Below are 19,258 nucleotides of genomic sequence, written 5' to 3'. Positions count from 1 at the left end.
TCGCGGCGGGGCGCCGCCGGCTGAGAACCGGCGGCTGACTGCGAGCGGCGGGACGCCCGGTGTCCGGGAGCGGCTCCTGGCCGAGCCGGGCAGCCCCGAAAGAGAGGGACCGACCCCGCCGATCGAGACGCGTTCGAGCCCGGCAGAGTCGGGCGGCCGCCTTCGGTTCCGGCTCGGCTCGGCTCGAACGGTCAGCAGCGCCGTGCTGAGCCGCTGCCCCGCAGGCGGAGGACTCGACTGCCGTTTTCTGTATTCACGTCTGTCCGAGAAGAAAGCTGGCGGCGCTGGCGCTGACCAGGGAGAGGGAGGCCGGGGGCCGGAAAGCTCTCGGGCTGCGGCTCCAGGGCAGGCAGAGGAAGTCACGGCGCCGGTGACATCAGCCGGGCTGCTGGGACCTGCGGTGCTGTCACGCTGCGTTTCCGTGACGACGGCGGGCTCTCCCCGAGGAGCCGAGGGCAGCTTTGCTGCTGAGTTCTTTACCCGACGAAGCCCGACGCGGGGGGGCTGGGCAGACAGTCTTGGCAAAGAGGCCCGTGCTACAGCAAGATTGACAGCACGACGCCTTTTGTTCCCCTTGAGCCCTGGCCAGGCTTCGGGGTGAAAACCAAGAGGAGAAAGAGGGCAGCGGCTGTTCCCCCGGACTGCTCCGTACATTGGTTTACTCCGTGCTAGAAAGGCTGGAGATGCTTGCAGCAGCTCTGGACGCCTCACTCGTGGGATGGATGCATTGCTGTGCAACTTCCCCATGGCTGGGAGAGGTTCTTCAGATCCTCCCTGCAAACGGGGCTCCCCAGTGACTGCGGATCTGGCTGATGGTAAAGTGCTGGGGCAATTGGTCGTGGATCTTTCTTCACCACTGTGCTCACGTGGCAATGAGTAGGCCCACTGCCTTGCTTATTCCCTTTACTGCTAAGCTTCTCTTTTGGCTATAGACGCTGCCAATATTACTGTTGGTTTTATTTTGTCATAGGCAGTAAAATAAGCCTATCCCAAAGACATTGGTGTCTTTGTTGCAGCTGTTGAGCCCACCGATTGGCACAACAGCATTAACACATGATGGGCACGTAACTTGGACATCAGGAACGTGACTTCAAAGGCTTCAAAGCATCGGGAATGTCTCCTTTGGAGAGAGACTGAGAGGTTTGGGCTTGTTGAGCCCGGAGAACAGAAGGCTCATGGGAGACCGTGTGGCTGCCTTTCAGTACACGGGGCCTCACAGATCACCCTTGCTGAGGGTGAGCACTATTCCCTCATCGAGGACATTGATGAAGATGTTGAACAAGACCGGACCCAGCACCGACCCCTGAGGAACACCGCTGGTTACAGGTCTCCAACCGGACTCTGCACCGCCAACGACGACCCTCTGCGCTCTGCCAGTCAGCCAATTCTCAACCCACCTCACTGTCCACTCATCTGTCCACACTTCCTCAGCTTTGTCATAAGGATGTTGTGGGAGACGGTATCAAATGCCTTGCTGAAATCAAGGTAGACCACATGCACTACATCCACCCAGCCAGTGACAACATCGTAGAAGGCTACCAGTTTGGTCAAGCATGCCCTCCCCCTGGTGAACCCTTGCTGATTACTCCTGATAACCTCCTTTTCTTCCAGTTGTCTGGAGATGGCATCCAGCACAAGCTGTTCCATCACCTTTCCAGGGACAGAGGTGTGCCCAGGTGGCCAAGAGGGCCAACAGCATCTTGCATTAGAAATAGCGTGGCCAGCAGGAGCAGGGAGGGAATCATCCCCCTGTACTCAGCCCTGGTGAGGCCACGCATTGAGCACTGTGTTCAGTTTTGGGCCGCTCACTACAAAAAAAGACATTGAGGCCCTGGAACGTGTCTACAACTTCCTGAATGGAGGCTGTGATGAGGAGGGGTTTGGCCTCTTCTCCCAGGCAACAAACAGGACCCGAGCAAATGGCCATAAGTTGTACCAGAGGAGGTTTAGGTTGGACATAAGGAAGAACTTGTTCTCTCAGAGAGCAGCCAGGCACTGGAATGGCTGCCCAGGGAGGTGGTGGAGTCGCCGTCCCTGGCAGTGTTCAAGAGGCATCTGGATTAGGAGTTACAGGATATGGTTTAGTGCTTGTGGCAGCAATGGTGATGGAAGGATGGTTTTTTCTCCTTTCCTTTTTCTTCTTTTCTTCCCTTTTTTACCTTTTTTCATTTTGTTTTCTGTTTTCCATCTTTTCTTTCCCTCTCCCCTTTTCTTTCCCTCTCCCCTTTTCTTTCCCTCTCCCCTTTTCTTTCCCTCTCCCCTTTTCTTTCCCTCTCCCCTTTTCTTTCCCTCTCCCCTTTAGTACTTTCTTACTTTTCATCTTTTAGATTCCTTTCTAAAAGAAAAGATAGAATGGGAGACAATAATTAAAGAAACAAAACCTGCTTTGAAAGCCATGGGGCCGGATGGATTGAACCTTGGGGTGCTGAGGGGGTTGGCAGACGTGGCTGCCAAGCTGCTCTCCATCATCCTTCAGCAGTCCTGGCTAATTGGGGATGTGTCCTGGCTGTCCCTGAACGTGTTTAAAGAGCTCTGGATGTGGTGCTCAGGGACATGATTGAGTGGTGGGTTGTTAGAGTTAGGGGAGTATGGTCAGGTTGCGGTTGGACTCGATGATCTTTCAGGTCTTTTCCAACCTGATCCATTCTATGATTCTATGGATTTAACAGCAGCGTTCTTGTGGGAGCTGCATTGAGACTTGCAGTGTCTCTGGGTCCCCAGAATTACTTTCTCCAAGCTGATTCGTAGGTGCTGGCACTTCTTTAAAGCCAAGAGCAGCTGCTGATGGGAGGAAGGTAGTTCAGGCTCATGAGCTCTGCAGCATCTCCCAGGATGGTACCAGAGGAGGCAGGAATGATATTGCAGAAGATGAGAAGCTCCCCAGCAGGAAGCCAGAAACCCTGCGGGAGAGTCAGAGCACGTGTGGATGCCCAGGAGGTAATGCAGCCCCAGTATTTGAGAAGCGCGTGGCCATGGAGCTGCGGCCCAAGAACAGAGCTATTCCGCCTTTGCAGAATAGCTGGCATCCCAAGAAGGACTCGTCTGTCCTTGTAAAAAGCAGGGGGAGGGCACATCCAAATGCTTGCTAGTTGCTTGGGAGCTCAAATCCTCCAAGCTGGAGGCAGCCTGGGGGTAACATCTCCTTGGTCCGATCGTGCAGCACCTGAGCAAGAACTGGCTGCACGAGGGTCATCTTAATTTCTCTGTTCTTTTACTTAAATAAACCCGTTGGGAGACCGTGGTGTTGATTTCCTAAAATTTGGATCTGGGAGGTGAGCACGCCCTTTGCTTATGATGGAAGCACAGAAGTGATGCGGGCACTCGCTGAGGTCACAGTCATCGCCGAGGTGGGAGCGTTTGTGGCACAGCCGGTGAGCAGAGCTGGTGCTCTGGTGAGCGTGCTGCACGCAGAGACTGAGCTGTGAGCTTTCCTTGAGAGATCACCCTGCGAGAGCCCGTCGGAAGCACCGCTGCGGCGTGTGCGTGAGCTGGGCACAGCTCAGGCTGAGCAGGCCGAGCAGGTGAGCTGGGTTTGGTGCTGGGTGGTTGCTGGGAGGTGTCTCAGCAGGAAAGCTGGGCTGGGGTGGGCACGCTGCATCAGCCCTCGTCCCGGCTGGCGGTGAGACAGAGGGAGTTTTCTTCAGGACAGCAACACCAGCCATGTGCTTCAAGGCGCGTAACTATTGAGGAGATGGAGAACACTTGCTGTCAGAAATCATGGCAGCTGTACAGGAGCTGGGTGTATTTTGGGGACAGTCCTTGTAACCAGCTGGTTTCGAGACATTGCCCTGCCCAAGAGTCTAAACTGCACAGCAGAAGAATGCTGGGAAAATGCTTCTTCCTCACTGTTTTTCACTTGCAGGTTCTTTCCTTAGGGTTTCTTTTTCCTTTCCAAAAGGAGATTTTGGGGATCGAGGCACTTGAAGAGAGAGTGAAGCCAGCTCTTTCCAACAGTGCAGGCAGTCCCTGTGGAGAGGACCCTGGGAACTTGAGGTTCCCCTGAGACGTTCCCCAGCATGTCTCAGCAGGGAGACGGACGCAGTTACCATCGCTGCTTTGCGCGTGGAAAGGTATGGCTGGGTTTCTTTCGCTTGGGTTTCTCCTTTCTCTGGTTTTGGAGGGGAAGGGGTGGAGCAGGGGGAGCCCTGCTGGTCCTTTGTTAGCTCAGTAAGTGGCTGGGTTGTGCACTTGCAGCAACAGGACAGCATTGCCAGGCTCCTTAACCTGCTGGGGCAGGGTGGGAGCAGAGAGCGGGCACTGCCCTCCTGCCAGCTGCGCCTGGTTATGGTTTGCCAGCTGCCCTGGGTTTCTGCTGAGAAGTTTGTTCTAGCTGCCTGCAGTAGTAAAGGGTGGGGAAGAAATAGTGGTGAAGAGCTAAGGCTGTGTACGGTAATTTTGCATGGGTTGAACTGTGGCACCTGAAGTCACTGTTTCCCTCGGAATAATGCTGGTGTTTGCAGGTGTGTTGGTTTAACCCCCCGAAGTGATGTCTGAGAGCGCCCGTCTTCTCCACCTGAACGATGAGAAAGCTGGATATGCCCAGAAATTGCAGCGCGTGCAGATGTTGTGAATGCGCTCTCAAATGTTTCCGTTAGTGATAACTAACGTCTCAGCACTCTGATACCCATCTCTGGCACCATCTGGAACGCTGCATCTCTTTGCAAACGTTGGGTGCCCGTTTCCATGGCCCTTCCTTTATTTCTCTCCTCAGAAGCAGCGCGGCGCGGTTCCCTGTGCTAGGGAGCAGCACCCAGCAGGCTGCCAGAGATCCAACAGCGCCTTGCAGCGCACAGAGGGACGCGATGGGGACAGACCATCCTTAGCACCACGCAAAAGTGAGTCTCTGCAGTCCTCTGTCATGAAGTATGGAAGAATGCATTTTAAGTATTACTTCTGAGCGGTGCAGCACTGCAGGGATGTCCGGTAATCATGGTGGAAGCATTAGAGAGGCCAACAGCAACAGATGGCAGCAGTGAGACAGAAGTGTGTGTGTAAGTGGTGGTGCTCAGAGCTGAGTGCATTCCCTGTAGGGACAAAAAATCCGTGTCTCGACTTTTGCAGCTGATAGCGTTTTGTGTGCTGACGCAGCTTTGCTCTGCAGCATGCAGAGCTGTCAGGCAGACCAGGGTTCCTCTGCTGCCACCTGAGCGGGAATGAGAGCAGTAGTGCTTTGTGCAAGCGCACTGCAGTTTAAAGATCAGTTTCTGTTCTGGCTGTAGAAGAGTGTCTTTTGGTTTTTGTGGTGGACGTGGGCTAACAGGACAGTGCTGCTCCTGGTGTCTGTGAAATCAACACACAATCTGTTGTTGTAGGGACGGAGCCTGCGCGTCCATGGAATGGTGCTGGGCTTGGGGGGAAACGGAAAGCCTCCCCAGGTAAGAAGCTCTTGTGAGCTGTGGTGTGGGTACCTGCCTCTAAATAGGGCTGCATGAAGGGCTGTGTGGGATGGAGGAGAAAAGAAGGGGCACTGCAGATCTGTGCTGACTGCAGAAATGGCACAGCGTTGTAGCAGCAGAAAGGCCAATTGAAGAAACTACGCTTGAGGAGCAGAAGTTTGTGGTTGGCTGTGCTAAAATGCTCCTCCAAAGAGATGCTCTTCATGTCTTTCTTGTTTCCTTTCTGACAGAAGCTGATGCAAGCAGGCTTGCAGTGAAGCGCAGCCTTGCAGGAAGCCAGGGGAGGAGCATGGAGTGTGGCACAGCCCCCAAGAGAGGTACAGACACACAGCAGCATCTGGGTTTGGTGCACTGTCTTTCTAGTTAGGCTTTCTGTCTGTCCTTTCCTGGGACTGCTGTCGTTGCGTGTTGCTTGAGATCTTAATCCCTGGGGATTACAGTTGCCTTTCCTGTCCCAATTGGAAATGGCCCACAGTTCAGCCAAGATCCCAAGGTCCATTGCTGTGAACACTCGAGAGTTCCTAGCACTGTGGCCCATTTTGCAGACCGAAGGCAGTGTGTGACTCTCTTTTAATCTTGCTGCTTCCCCTTGCTTGATTCAAACAGGGAGAGGTGCTGAGCCAAACGGCAAGATGTACGCAAAAGCTCCTCTCCAGGCTCCAGGAGGGCTTCCTGGAACAGCAGGTCCCAGCAGAGGGGAAAGACCTTCCCCTGCAGTTGACAACCACTCCCTCTACAAGACCTCTGCAAGAAAGCGCAAGGGAGTGGAGGAAGAGGAGCAAAAAGCAGAGCTGTGGCCTGCCAAGAAACAAGTGAAGGTGGAGCGCGATGGGGAGAAGGCTCAGAGCCCACATCAGAGCAGAGGCGGTGTGCCAGCTCCAGCAACACACCCTGGGCCTGCCCCAGCGCCGACTGAGCGGTTCCAGACCTCAAAGCGAAGAGGTAGGAAGGTGCTGCAGCTGCCCTGGTGAGGTGCTTCCCTTATCAGGTGCATGGAGTTTGTTTAGGATTTGCTTTGCTTTCTCCTTCTCTCTGCAGAGAGGGGAAAAGAGTAGAAGGCTGCCGAGTCCAATGGCAAGGAAGTGCCAGAAAGTGTAACCCTCTCTTTTCCCATGAAATCCATGACGGCCTTCTGCTTGTCCCACTGGAAATACCCTTCCCTGAGAGGCTTCCTAACCTGTTTTCATGTACCCATGTTTCCGCGGTTTTGCTGTTGACAAACTGAATTTCTCTCCTCTTTCTCTATAGCAAGACGACAACGACAAAAAGAGAGGAGAGCAGAAATGAAGAAGGCTGCTCTGAGAGCTGCCGCTGCACGTGCAGAGGTGAGTCCTCGGTGAGCACAGACACGGCTCTTGTTGTTCTCTGTCTGTCAGATGTGAAGGGGATTGTAGAATGCTGGGGGAAGCGGTGTCCTACTTTGACGCTCACTTTCTTTCTTTCCAGTCCCCCACAATGAACAGCCTTGTGGAGATGATGGAGAAGCTGCAGCTGAAGGACTGAGTGGAGGAGCATCAGAAGGCAGCGGCTTCGTGGCAGCAGCCCAACTTGGCACTCTGGTTGCAGTCCATCAATAAACAATTGGAGCTTTGTATTCACAAAGAGCGCACGGCCTGATTTGTCCAGTGGCACTCAGTGAGCTGCTGCACCACCTCCTCGTTATTCCACTCGCGGCGCTGGGTCAGAACTCCCACATCTCCATCAGGGGATGCTGCAGGTTATAGAAGCAATGGACGCACCAGTCCTTGGCCCTGCCCATAAACGCACTGCCTGCAAAGCACGTGCACAGAACTGCAAGTAGCACGGCCTGAGCACAGGCGCGCTGAGTTAGAGAACAGCTGTCTCGAGCTGTCTGAGTTTCTCGGGGCAGCACTGAGCAGAAGTGAGCGTGTGCCCCTCACCCTGCAGGCGTCTCTGTTGGGGGAAGAGAGGCTCCGCCGGCTGCCTGATCCCAGAAGGCAGAGGTGTTCTCCTGACTTCTCTGCAGTGCTACCTTGCCTCATTGTCCCCCCTCTCTTCAGCCGTTTTGATGCTACTTTTCATCCTTTGGGCAGAGCTTGAGTCACTCTCATCATCGCACAGCTTTGTACTGAGCGGTGTGGAATTTTCTGGCTTTGCTCTTAAAAGCCTAGGCTGAAAACTGCAGCGTGCATGCTTAGTTTACATGGGGACATGGGGGGGACATCCCCTAACCCCCATTATCAAAAAATAAACCTTAATTGCAAAAGTGAGGGGTGTCAACCCCCGACCCATGGGAACAAAGTGGTCCGTGGGGGTGACACTGTGGGGGTGTCCCCATCTCCAGTACGTGACACCACCAGGGTGCCATGAAGGTGTCCCCAACTTTGGTGGTGTGACAGCATGATGCTGTGTCCCCACTTCTCCAGGAAGTCCTCCAGCTGGTTACAGTGTCCCCAGCTTCGGCTCAACATCCCCAGGGGGTCCTTTTGTCCCCTCTGCATGACGGTGACACCCGATGCTGGCTGCCGAACGTGACACCTGATGACGATGACACCGCGTCACGGCTGTGCCACGCTGGTGTCACACAGTCCCTTCTGGTGGTGGCACAGAGTTCACCACCGTGCGTGTCCCCATCCTCATGTCAGACAATGGTGACAGCACCAGAGGACTCCAGTGTCACCAGGTCCAGCTCTAGGCAGGCCTGGAGGGGTGACAAAGAACAGTGAGAGGCTCAGTGACAGCATGGTGACAACGCAGAGCTGCCTGTGCCTGGCCCCATGCGGTGGTCAGAGTACAGGGAATGGTTCTCACCCGATAGATGGTGGCACACAAGTGATGGTGACACCAGATGATGGTAACAACAGTGACAGCCAGGGATGGGGACACTGCGTCACGGCTGTTCCACATCGAGGTCACCCTGTGTCACGGTGTCACCTGAAGACAGTGACACTCAATGACTCCCAGTGGCATCCAGTGAAGGGAAGAACCAACAATGGTGACACCACCGACCCCATGTCACACCCACAGCAGACCCCACATGTCCCCCGACTGTCCCCAGCTCCCCTCCCTGTACACTCCTCGTCACCTCTTCAATGAGGATGGCACCGCTCTGCAGTTGTGCCAGTCCTCTTCTTGGTTGCAAGTGTTCCATTTGGTTTTGTCATCCAGTATTTTTGGGAGAAAACGTGTGGTAGTTCTAAGAGAAGGGGTATTTCTGGGAGCAAATCTCCTCTTTTTGGAAGAGAAGGTGAAATTTACCACTGAAATGTGGTATTTCTGGGAGAAAATGACATACTTGAGGGAGAGAACTCGGAAATGGTGGGAGAGAATGTCTTCTATTCGAGAGCAACTGTGGTATTTTTGGTGTGACGACTGGTCCTTTGGGGAGAAAATACGGTAAATATGGGAGAAAATGTCCTCTTGAGGAGTGTCAAGTAGTACTTTTGAGAGAAAATGTCAGGTATTTCTCAGAAAACTGCTGTTTCTGGGAGATAGTAGCATCCTTGGTTGGAAAATGACAGGTGTTTGTGAGAAAGCTGGTATTTTGGGAAAAAAGGCCGTATTTTTAAGACGAAGCTGGTATTTCTGGGGGAATATGTCCCATCTTTGGGAGAAAAGTGGTCTATCTTGGAGAAAATGTTGTGTATTTGGGAGAAAACTGGTCTATCTGGAAGAAACTGCCATTTTTCTGGGAGTAAGTGTGATCCTGAGGAGCGTCAAGTAGTATTCTTGGGATGAAACGTGAGGTATTTCTAAGAGTAGTGGTATTTCTGGGAGAAAATGTCTTGTTTTGGGGGGAAAAGATCACATGTATGTGAGAAAGCTGGTATTTCTGGGAGTAAACGCCATATTTTTAGGAAAAAATGGGTATTTCCCAGATAATCGGTCACATAGTTGGAGAAAAGTGGTCTATCTGGGAGAAAATGTCCTTGTTTTTTGGTGGAAGAGATCATGTGTAGGGGACTAAAATAGTGTTCCCGGATGAAAATGTCACGTATCTGTGAGAAAAGTGGTATCTGTGGGTCACAGTGCTGTTCCCCAGGGGTCGGTGCTGGGGCCTGTCCTCCTCAAGATCTTTCTTGATGAGCTGAGGGCACTGAGTGCACCCTCGGGAAGTTTGCGGATGACACCAGGCTGGCTGGAAGTGTGGATCTGCCTGGGGGTAGCGAGGCCCCACAGAGGGATCTGGACAGGCTGGAGAGCTGGGCTGAAGCCAATGGGATGAGTTCCAACAAGGCCAAAGGCCGGCTCCTGCGCTTTGGCTGCAACAACCCCAGGCGACGCTACAGGCTGGGGGCGGAGCGGCTGGAAGATGCGTAGAGGAAGTGGACCTGGGGGTGTTGATGGATGCTGGGCTGAAATGAGCCAGCAGTGTGCCCGGGTGGCCAAGAAGGCCAATGGCATCCTGGCCTGCATCGGGAACGGTGTGGCCAGCAGGAACAGGGCAGTGATTGTCCCCCTGTCCTCAGCTCTGGTGAGGCCGCACCTCGAGTGCTGTGTCCACTTTTGGGCCCCTCACTGCCAGAAAGACATCGAGGCCCTGGAGCGGGTTCAAAGAAGGGCGCCAAGGCTGGCGAGGGGTCTGGAGCACAGAGCTCACGAGGAGCGGCTGAAGGAGCTGGGGTTGTTCAGTTGGAGAAGAGGAGGCTCAGGAAGACCTTACTGCTCTCTAGAACTACCTGAAGGGAGCTTGTAGTGAGCTGGGCTTCGGCCTCTTCTCTCGTGTCACTAGTGCCGAAAAACGACGTTATAACCCACAAATATCAGTGTTCTCCCAAATACACGATGTTTTCTTCCGGAAAGATCACTTTTCAATCCTAAATACGACAATTTGTTCCAAAAATGAGATATTTTCTCCCGGAAATACAAGCATTCTCCAAAATCCATGATATTTTCTCCCGGAATGCCAGCTTTATCAGAGATATATGAAATTTTCTTCCAAAAATATGATATTTCCTCCCAGAAATATCAGTTTCCTTAGAAATTCTTCATGTTTCCTCCAAAAAATACAACATTACAATACCCCCCCTTCCCCATAATGTGATACTTTCTCCAGGGAGTCACAGTTTTCTTAGAAATACCTCATGTTTTCTCCAAACAATATGACATTACAATCCTCAGTATGACATTTTCTCCCAAAAATAGGACATTTCCTCCCAGAAATACCAGTTATCTTTACAAAAATATAACGTTTTCTCCCAGAAATACCAGTTTTCTCCCCCAAAATAGGACATATTCACCCAGAAATACCAGTTTTCTCCAAAAATAGGACTGTAGCCATCGGAGATCTGCTGGAAGGACAGACGGCCAGCTCCAGGAGCTCCAGGAGGCTCCTGGAATGCAGCCATGGTCACTTTGTGCTCCGGGCGTTGGGCAGACCGACCAGAGGTGAAGCGTGGCTGGATCTGCTGCTCAGCAGTGCGGAGGAGATGATGAGTGAAAGGCGTTCAGGTTGGGGCAGCCTGGCTGCAGTGAGCACGGCTTGTGGGGTTGGTGATCCGAGGGATGTGGGCATGGCAAGGAGTGGGGCAGGACCTGAGCTTTGGGACAGCGAGCTTTAAGCTTTCACGGGCTGATGGCCCAGATCTCTGGGGATCTGTCTGTAAAAACAAAGATGGTGAGCAAAGCTGGCTGCTCTTCAAGGCTGCCTTCCCTTCTGAGAGCACAAGAGCTCTCCGTCCCTCTGAATAGAAAGCAGAGGACGCAGGAAGCCCATCGGCTCGGCGCAGACCTGCTGGGCAGCTGGGGGCAAAGCAAGGAGCAACGAGCTCTGCTAACAGGCCGTGTCACCTGGAGCAATACAGGGCTAACAAACAGGCCGTGTCACCTGGAGCAATACAGGGCTAACAGGCCGTGTCACCTGGGAAGAATACAGGGATGTCTGGACCTGCAGACGTGGGATCAGGAAACACAAGGCGCAGAACTGAACTTGGAGAGGGACGTGAAAAACAACAGGAAGACTTTCTACACGTGCATTGGCCAGAAGAGACAGGTCAAAGCAAGTGTGCCTCCTTTGTAAATGTAAAAGGAGAACTGCCTGCAACAGATGGAGAGAAGGCTGAGGTACAGAATGAGTTCTGTGCCTCGGTCTTCACTGGCAGCCAGGATTCCAGAGTTTGTCACGTCCCTGAGCCCTGCATCCATAAACCTCCAGGTGGGGACCGGGGTGGTAAATACCCCCTGCTGTGAGGGCAGAGCAGAGAGACTGCCTGATGAGATTGAACGTGTGCAAGTCTATGGAGCAGATAGATGGTGAGATGTGAGAGTGAACGTGTACAAGTCTATGGGCAGGATGGCGTGCATCTCAGGGCTCTGAAGAAGCTGGCTGCCGAGCCGCTCTCCATCATATTTGAGAAGTCGTGGCTGTCTGGTGAGGTCCTGGATGCCTGGAGGAAGGGTCACGTCACTGCCGTTGGCAAGAAAGGGAGCAAGGAGGACACGGGAACTACAGGCCGGTGAGTCTCACCTCTGTGCCTGGGAAGATGATGGAACAGATCCTCCTGGATGACATGCTTGATCACATGAGGAGTGAGCGTGTGATCCGAGACAGCCAGCACGGCTTCAGCAGGGGAAGTCATGCTTAACCAATCTGGTGGCCTTCTGTGATGGAGTGACGGCATCGGTGGACAAGGGGAGGGTGACCGATGTCATTTCCCCGGACTTGAGCACGGCCTTTGACACGGTCCCCCACCACATCCTGATCTCCAAACCGGAGGGATGTGGATTTGATGGGTGGACCACTGGATGGATAAGGAATTGGTTGTAAGGCCGCAGACAAAGAGTGGTTATTAATGGCTCTATGTCCAGGTGAGGCCAGTAATGAGCGGCGTCCCCCAGGGGTCTGTCTTGGGACTGGTGCTCTTTAGCATCTTTATCAATGACATCGATGGTGAAATCGAGTGCACCCTCAGCAAGTTTGCTGACGACACCAAGCTGAGTGGTGCGGTTGACACGGCTGAAGGAAGGGATGCCATTCGGAGGGACCTCGACAGTTTGGAAAGGCAGACCCGGGTGAACCTGATCAGGTCCTACACAGCACAGTGCAAGGTTTTGCACTTGGGCCGGAGGAATCCCAGGCATCCATACAGACTGGAAGGAGCGGTCCTTGAGAGCAGCCCCGTGGAGAAGGACCTGGGGGTCCTGATAGATGAAAAGCTTAGCATGAGCCAGCAGTGTGCCCTTGCAGGTGGGAAAGCAAATGGGATCCTGGGCTCCATCAGAAGAGGGGTGGCCAGCAGGGACAGGGAGGTGATTGTCCCCCTCTACTCCGCTCTTGTGAGGCCCCATCTGCAGTACTGTGTCCAGATCTGGAGCCCCCAGTACAAGAAAGACAGGGAGCTGTTGGAGAGGGTCCAGAGGAGGGCCACAAAGATGATCAGGGGACTGGAGCACCTCCCTTATGAGGACAGGCTGAGGGAGCTGGGCTTGTTCAGCCTGGAGAAAAGAAGGCTGTGGGGTGACCTCATTGCAGCATTTCAGCACCTAAAGGGAGCCTACAAGCAGGAGGGAAGTCAACTCTTGGAAAGGGTAGAAAACTGCAGGACGAGGGGAAATGGTTTGAAGTTGAGGGAGGGAAGATTTAGGGTGGATGTCAGGGGGAAGTTCTTTACAGAGAGAGTGGTGAGGCGCTGGAACAGCTGCCCAGAGAGACTGTGGATGCCCCATCCATCCCTGGAGGTGTTCAAGGCCAGATTTATGGGAACCTGGGCAGCCTGGTCTAGTGTGAAATGTGGAGGTTGGTGGGCCTGCAAGTGGCAGGGGGGTTGAAGCTTCATGATCCTTGAGGTCCCTTCCAACCCTGGCCATTCTGTGATTCTGCTATTCTTGTAAGTGATATCCTTTAGTCTTCAGTATAACAGACATTCTGTGACTGTGCTTGAAGACAGTCTCCCTTGAGCGTTTTAGTTGTGCTTGTTTAGTGCTCGTAAAACCAACTGTGCAAGTGCTGCTCTCCTTTGTGAGGGGATTGCTGGCAGGAGCTAAGCAGTTACCACAGGCACCTCCAGCAAGGAGCTGCTGTGGCAGATGGGTGGGTGGAGCAGCTGTCTTCCAACCTGTCCACTGCAACAATTAGCATTCTGTAAGCTACTCTTCCCCAGTTTGCAGAACGAGTATCAAAAGTTGATACTCTTTTGTGAAAGAGTAAATGCGGGTTGAAAAAAAAGATGATATGACATTCCTGACTGCAGGTGAACAGCAGCACAGATGCTGGTCACCGCCGCAGAAAAAGCTCGACTTGTTAATGAACATCTGTGTTGGGATTTTGTACAGCTGACCTCACCTGCCTCTCATTCCTTGCCATCACCCCCTTTTTCTTCTAAGGTGAAAAAGACAGCCTTATTCTTTGTGAGTCCGTAATTGTGATCGTTTATTGATTGAGTACAACCAGATAAGACATGGAGTGCCAAGTTGGGAGGCACTCGCAGCGCTGCCCTGTAACACCACACACTGCAGCTGCTGCCTTCTGATGTTCTTCCTCTCAGTCCTTCAGATGCAGATTCTGCATCATTGCCACAGGGCTGTTCATTGTAGAGGACTGGAAAAAAACAAAGTGTAGAAATAGGACAGAAACAATCTAGGGAGACCTCACTAAGAAAGTCTGAACAGTAAACTTCCACAACAGCCCCATGCAGAACAGCAGGTGACTGCCATTCAGATCACTGACATTACTTCCCATAACACACAGCTTCGCTGCTGTCCCCTCCCTTCCCTACCTGAGCTGCATGCCCTTCCTTTTCCCTACCTGAGCTGCTTGCCCCTCGCCTCCTTTTTCTTGGTGCTCTTGCCTTTTCCTGCTACTCACTCCCAATCTCAACACTTGCCTGCTCTGCTTGCTGCTCTGACAAGTGCCTCTTAACTCTGCTCGCAGCTTCTCTCCTTCTGCATGCCCTTCTCTATTCCCTTCTTGTGCCCTTCAGGCTTCTGCTCCCCTTGCTGAGCAAGCCCATGCCCGGTAGCTCCCCTTCAACCTCCTCCGCCCTTTGCCTTTCTCCACACAGATGCTTGCTTCTGGCCAGCACTCCTGCCCGCTGCCTAGCCCACAGCCCGCATCTCTTGGGGAGACAGCAAGGTGGCCTGGAGCTACCCACACCTCCTCCCGGGCACGGCTTCTCAGCTTTGCTTCAAGCCCACAAAAAACCCCAAGGAGCTCCTCTTACCTTTGCGCTCAGCTTCTTCTCCTGCCACGCAGCTCCTGTGCCAGGCCGGGGCTCAGCTCTTCCCACACTCCTCCATTCCTGCAAGATTGCTTTCTCTCATTCACTGCCTTCCTTTGCTTTCCTTTGCTCTGCTACCCTTAGCTTCCCTACTTGCTTTCTCTACATTTACGTGCACCGCTTTGTACTTTTGAGTCTCTTCTTTGCCTCTTCTTTCTCTATTTTCCCTTCAACCCTCCCCTCCCCTCACCCCTCCTTCCCATTTTTCCCTTCCTCCCCTCCCCTCTCCCCCCTCCTTCCCTTCCCCTCCCCTCCCATACCCCCCCTTTTCTCCCTTTCCCCTCCCCTTCCCCCTTGCCTTATGGCAAACTCACTTTTCCTGCTCTTCACTCCCTCCTTCTTCATTCTCCTGCCTTTTGCTGCTACTCTCGCCTTGCTTTCCCTTGCTGTGCTTTGCTTTGCTTTCTCTACATTTGTGGCCATCCAGTCTTTTCTCAGCTGTTATTCTTGACTGTTTACTTGGCTTTTTTCTTCTTTTCTCATTTCTTTTTTTTCTGACCTTTTTTGGCTTTATTCTTTTTCTTCTTTTTTTATGCTTTCATTTCTTTTTTCATTTCATTGCACTTGTTCTTTTTTTTTTTCTCTTTTCGTTTTTTTCTGTTTTCTTCTATTTTTTCTCTTTTGGTTTTCTTTTTTCATTTTCACTCTTTTTTTCTTTTTTTTATTCTTTTTTTCTTTTTTTTCATTGCACTTTTCTTTTTTATTTCATTTTTCTTTCTCTTTTCTCATTTTTTTCTATTTTCATCTTTTTCTTTTTCATCTTGGTTTTCTTTTTTTGTTTTCCATTTTTTTTCTTTTTTCCTTTTTTATTTTTTTCCTTTATTACTCTTTTTTTTCCCTTTCTCTTTTTTCTTTCACCTTTTTTCTTGTTTTTCTTTTTTTTTTTTTTTTTTTTTTTTTTAATAATCATAGGTACTCCTGAAACCCCCTTTAAGCCCTCCCTACCCTCCCCATTCTTTCTTTTCTCCCTCACCTCCCCCCCTGCCCTATCCTACCATTCCCTTGCCTGCTCTTCTTACCTGAGCTGCTGTCCCTTCCTTTACCTACCTGAGCTGCTTGTTCCAAAAATTACCTAGCTGACCTGCTTGCCCCTCACTTTCCTAGCTGAGCTGCTGTTTTCTCACTTACCTGCCTTAGTAGCTTGCCCCTCACTTTCCCAGCTGAGCTGCTGGCCCCTCTCATTCCCTACCTGAGCTGCTTCCCCCTAACTTACCTAGCTGAGCTCCTTGCCCCTCGCTACGTACTTGAGCAGATGTTTGCTCACTTGGCTTCCTTACTGTTTGTCCCCTCACTTACCTACCTCACCTGCTATCCACTCACTTTGCTAGCTTAGCTGCTGTCCCCTCCCTTCCCTAGCTGAGCTGCATGCCCTTCCTTTTCCCTACCTGAGCTGCTGTCCCCTCCCTTCCCTAGCTGAGCTGCATGCCCTTCCTTTTCCCTACCTGAGCTGCTGTCCCCTCCCTTCCCTACCTGAGCTGCTTGCCCCTCGCCTCCTTTTTCTTGGTGCTCTTGCCTTTTCCTGCTACTCACTCCCAATCTCAACACTTGCCTGCTCTGCTTGCTGCTCTGACAAGTGCCTCTTAACTCTGCTCGCAGCTTCTCTCCTTCTGCATGCCCTTCTCTATTCCCTTCTTGTGCCCTTCAGGCTTCTGCTCCCCTTGCTGAGCAAGCCCATGCCCGGTAGCTCCCCTTCAACCTCCTCCGCCCTTTGCCTTTCTCCACACAGATGCTTGCTTCTGGCCAGCACTCCTGCCTGCTGCCTAGCCCACAGCCCGCATCTCTTGGGGAGACAGCAAGGTGGCCTGGAGCTACCCACACCTCCTCCCGGGCACGGCTTCTCAGCTTTGCTTCAAGCCCACAAAAAACCCCAAGGAGCTCCTCTTACCTTTGCGCTCAGCTTCTTCTCCTGCCGTGCAGCTCCTGTGCCAGGCCGGGGCTCAGCTCTTCCCACACTCCTCCATTCCTGCAAGGTTGCTTTCCTTTGCTCTGCTGCAGTTAGCTTTCCTACTTGCTTTCTCTTGATATACATGGATTGCTTTTTACTTTTTCTCCTCCTCTGTGCCTCTTTTTTTCCCTGTTTTCAGCACTTCCATTTTTTTTTTTCTTTTTCCATCTTCTTTTTTCTTACTTTTCATTCTCATTTTTCCTTTTGTTTTTTTTTTCCCCGCCCCCTGGAGATTCTCCCCCTGTATCCCCCTCAGCTTGCCTGTATCTGTGCCTCCAACTGGGTCTTCTCTCTCACATTCCCGTCTAGTGCCTGGTGTCGCCCCACATTACCCTCTATTTCGCTGTGCCCACGCAAGCCCCCTATTGTCTCTCTGCAGCCTTTTATAACCTTACACCTCTCTACTTCCCCCCCAATCCCACCCACAGACCCCTGTCATACCTGTTTCTCTATACCACGCCTACAGCCCTCCCACTGCTCCCTGTAGCCCCACATCCCCTTCTATCCCACCTCTATTCCCCCTACAGCCACTCATAGAGCCACAGTTTCTTAGGTCCTCCCCCAGCTCCCTATATCCCTCCCCGTAGCTCTCCCCAGCCCCTCCCACCCCCCAATGCTCCCTATAGCACCGTGTCCCCCCGTTACCCCCTTACAGCCCTCTGCTGCCCTAAATCCCCCTGTACCCACCCCTATCGCCCCATGTACCCCGATACCACAGCCGCTGCAGCCCCGCCTGCCTCCCTATCCCCCCCCCCGCCTTCCCAGCCCCTCACCCCACCAGGCTTCCTCCCCTGTCCCGGCGCCGCTCTCCGTCCCTCCCGGCTCCGGCTCTGCTGTGCTCAGCACCGCTCCCGTCGTGCCGCGGTTCCGTCTCGGTGCTGCCCGGACAGCTCCGGCGCGCAGCAGCGGTGCGGGGCGGCCCGGGCTGCGGGAGCGCCGCCGCCTGAGGGGAGAAGAGCTCTGAGCCAGCTGCCAACGGCCGTTCCCGCGCGCCGCGCCTCAGCCAATCGGAGCCAGCGCCGCTGCCGTTGACCAACGAGAGCCCGGGGGCGGAACGGATCGGAACGTGCCCAACGAGAGCCAGGGGGCGGGACGGACCGGCACCTGACCAATGAGAGCCCGGGAGCGGGACGGACCGGCTCCTGCCCAATGAGAGCCCGGGGGCGGTGCGGCGTTGCGCTGCGCTGTTGGTGGGAGGAGCGCGGCAGGGGGCGGGCCGTGGGTGGGGCCTCGGGGTGCGCCCTACTGCTATAGGGGGTGCGAGATGGGACTGGGATTGACAGGTGGGAGGTGGGGCTTGGATGTGGGGTTGGGATATGAGGTTTGGAACTGGGCTTGGGAGCTGGGGTTGGGATGTTGGATGTGCATTGGGATGTGAAATGTAGGGTTGGGGTGTGGGGATATGGATATGGGGTGAATATGGAATGGGAGATAGGAAAATGGAATATATATGGGATGGGCTTGGGATGGACATGGGACCAACATTGAAGAATGTGGGATGGATTGGGGATGAAATATGGACACTGGATGGGATTGGGATGATAGTGGCATGGGATAAGTAGATGGAATGGACATGGGATGCATGTGGGGATAAGGATTCGGAATGGCTATGGATATAGGGTTAGGGATGGGGATAGGATGTGGGGGTATGGATGTGGGATGGGTTTGAGATGGCTGTGGGGTGGATATGATGGATATGGGATGGGATAACGTTGTGGGATACGGACAAGGGATGGCTACGAGATGGGGCTGTAGTGGTTATGGGGCCATAGGGGCGATGGGGCCAGAATGCTGCAGTCACCTCTGTTCCCAGAGTTCATCCCCAGTGTGACACACGGAGCCCCACAGCCGCTCCTCTGCCCTTTATCACTTACATGGGGAGGACATCCCCCATCCTCCATTATCAAAAATAAACCTTAATTAGAAAAGTGAGGGGTGTCAACCCCGCCCCATGGGAACAATGTTTTCTGTGGGGGAGGGCACAGACGGCGTCTCCAGAGGGCTGTCCCAAACTCTGGGGGGTGTTCACAACTCTAGGATATGACACCACCAGGGTGCCGTGAAGGTGTCCCAAGCTTTGGGGTGTGACACACGGATGTTTCCAATTTTGGTGGTGTGACATTGTCATGTGGGGTTCCCACTTCCCCGGGAAGTCCTCCAGGTGGTCACGGTGTCCCCAGCTTCGGCCCAATGTCCCCAGGGGGTCCTTTTGTCCCCTCTGCATGACGGTGACACCCGGCGCCAGCTGCCAGGAGTGACGCCCAATGGTGATGACACCGCATCACGGCTGTGACACACTGGTGTCACACAGTCCCCTCTGGTGGTGGCACAGAGTTCACCACCGTGCATGTCCCCGTCCTCATGGCAGACGATGGTGACAGCAACAGAGGTTTCCGGTGTCACCGGGTCCTGCGGTAGGCAGGTCTGGAGGGGTGACAAAGAACAGTGAGAGGCTCAGTGACAACATGGTGACAACGTGGTGCCGCCAGTGCCTGCCCCCACATGATGGTCAGAGTACAGGGAATGGTGTCACCCGATAGATGGTGGCACACAAGTGATGGTGACACCAGATGACGGTAACAACAGTGACAGCCAGGGATGGGGACACTGCGTCACGGCTGTTCCACATCGAGGTCACCCTGTGTCACGGCGTCACCTGAAGACAGTGACATTCAGTGACACCCAATGGCATCCAGTGAAGGTGACACTCAATGATGGTGACACCACCAACCCCATGTCAC

At 53.3% G+C, this 19,258-nt stretch overlaps 1 protein-coding gene and 1 long non-coding RNA gene across 6 annotated transcripts; one reads left to right on the top strand and one right to left on the bottom strand.

Moving 5' to 3' along the window:
- Window positions 1–2,240: 2,240 nt before the first annotated feature.
- LOC149911683 (zinc finger CCCH domain-containing protein 11A-like) lies at window positions 2,241–6,998 on the top strand. Of its 3 annotated transcripts, none has more exons than XM_090133384.1 (8): window positions 2,241–3,521; window positions 3,955–4,070; window positions 4,712–4,835; window positions 5,313–5,375; window positions 5,627–5,713; window positions 6,003–6,338; window positions 6,645–6,721; window positions 6,843–6,998. In XM_090133384.1, the coding sequence occupies exons 2-8, from the start codon at window positions 4,017–4,019 to the stop codon at window positions 6,897–6,899; spliced, it is 798 nt and encodes a 265-aa protein (XP_089989510.1). In that variant the 5' UTR covers window positions 2,241–3,521; window positions 3,955–4,016; the 3' UTR covers window positions 6,900–6,998. The 3 variants fall into 3 exon arrangements, with proteins under 3 accessions (XP_089989510.1, XP_089989508.1, XP_089989507.1); XM_090133382.1 differs by having other exon boundaries at window positions 3,899–4,070; XM_090133381.1 differs by having other exon boundaries at window positions 3,863–4,070.
- Window positions 6,999–12,854: 5,856 nt separating this feature from the next.
- LOC149911682 (uncharacterized) lies at window positions 12,855–18,630 on the bottom strand. 3 transcript variants are annotated; one of them, XR_016462966.1, is made up of 4 exons: window positions 17,291–18,630; window positions 16,458–16,589; window positions 14,516–14,593; window positions 12,855–13,893 (listed from the first exon to the last, which is right to left on the bottom strand). It is a non-coding gene; the product is annotated as an uncharacterized LOC149911682 (long non-coding RNA). The 3 variants fall into 3 exon arrangements; XR_016462965.1 differs by having other exon boundaries at window positions 17,296–18,629; XR_016462964.1 differs by lacking the exon at window positions 17,291–18,630 and having other exon boundaries at window positions 12,857–13,893; window positions 16,458–17,282.
- Between the last annotated feature and the right edge of the window lie 628 nt (window positions 18,631–19,258).

This window comes from Phasianus colchicus, unplaced genomic scaffold (genome assembly GCF_987193195.1).
Source record: "Phasianus colchicus unplaced genomic scaffold, bPhaCol1.hap1.1 HAP1_SCAFFOLD_60, whole genome shotgun sequence".
In the NCBI taxonomy this organism is placed as follows: Eukaryota; Metazoa; Chordata; class Aves; order Galliformes; family Phasianidae; genus Phasianus; species Phasianus colchicus.
This window is presented reverse-complemented; position numbering and strand designations above follow the sequence as displayed.

What these genes read in the sequence shown, in the direction of transcription:
- LOC149911683 (XM_090133384.1), top strand. Translation starts at nt 4,017, where the DNA reads ATGTCTCAGCAGGGAGACGGACGCAGTTACCATCGCTGCTTTGCGCGT. An exon ending in ATCCTTAGCACCACGCAAAA is followed by an intron (nt 4,836 to 5,312) that starts GTGAGTCTCTGC and finishes CTGTTGTTGTAG; the next exon opens with GGACGGAGCCTGCGCGTCCA. An exon ending in TGGCACAGCCCCCAAGAGAG is followed by an intron (nt 5,714 to 6,002) that starts GTACAGACACAC and finishes TGATTCAAACAG; the next exon opens with GGAGAGGTGCTGAGCCAAAC.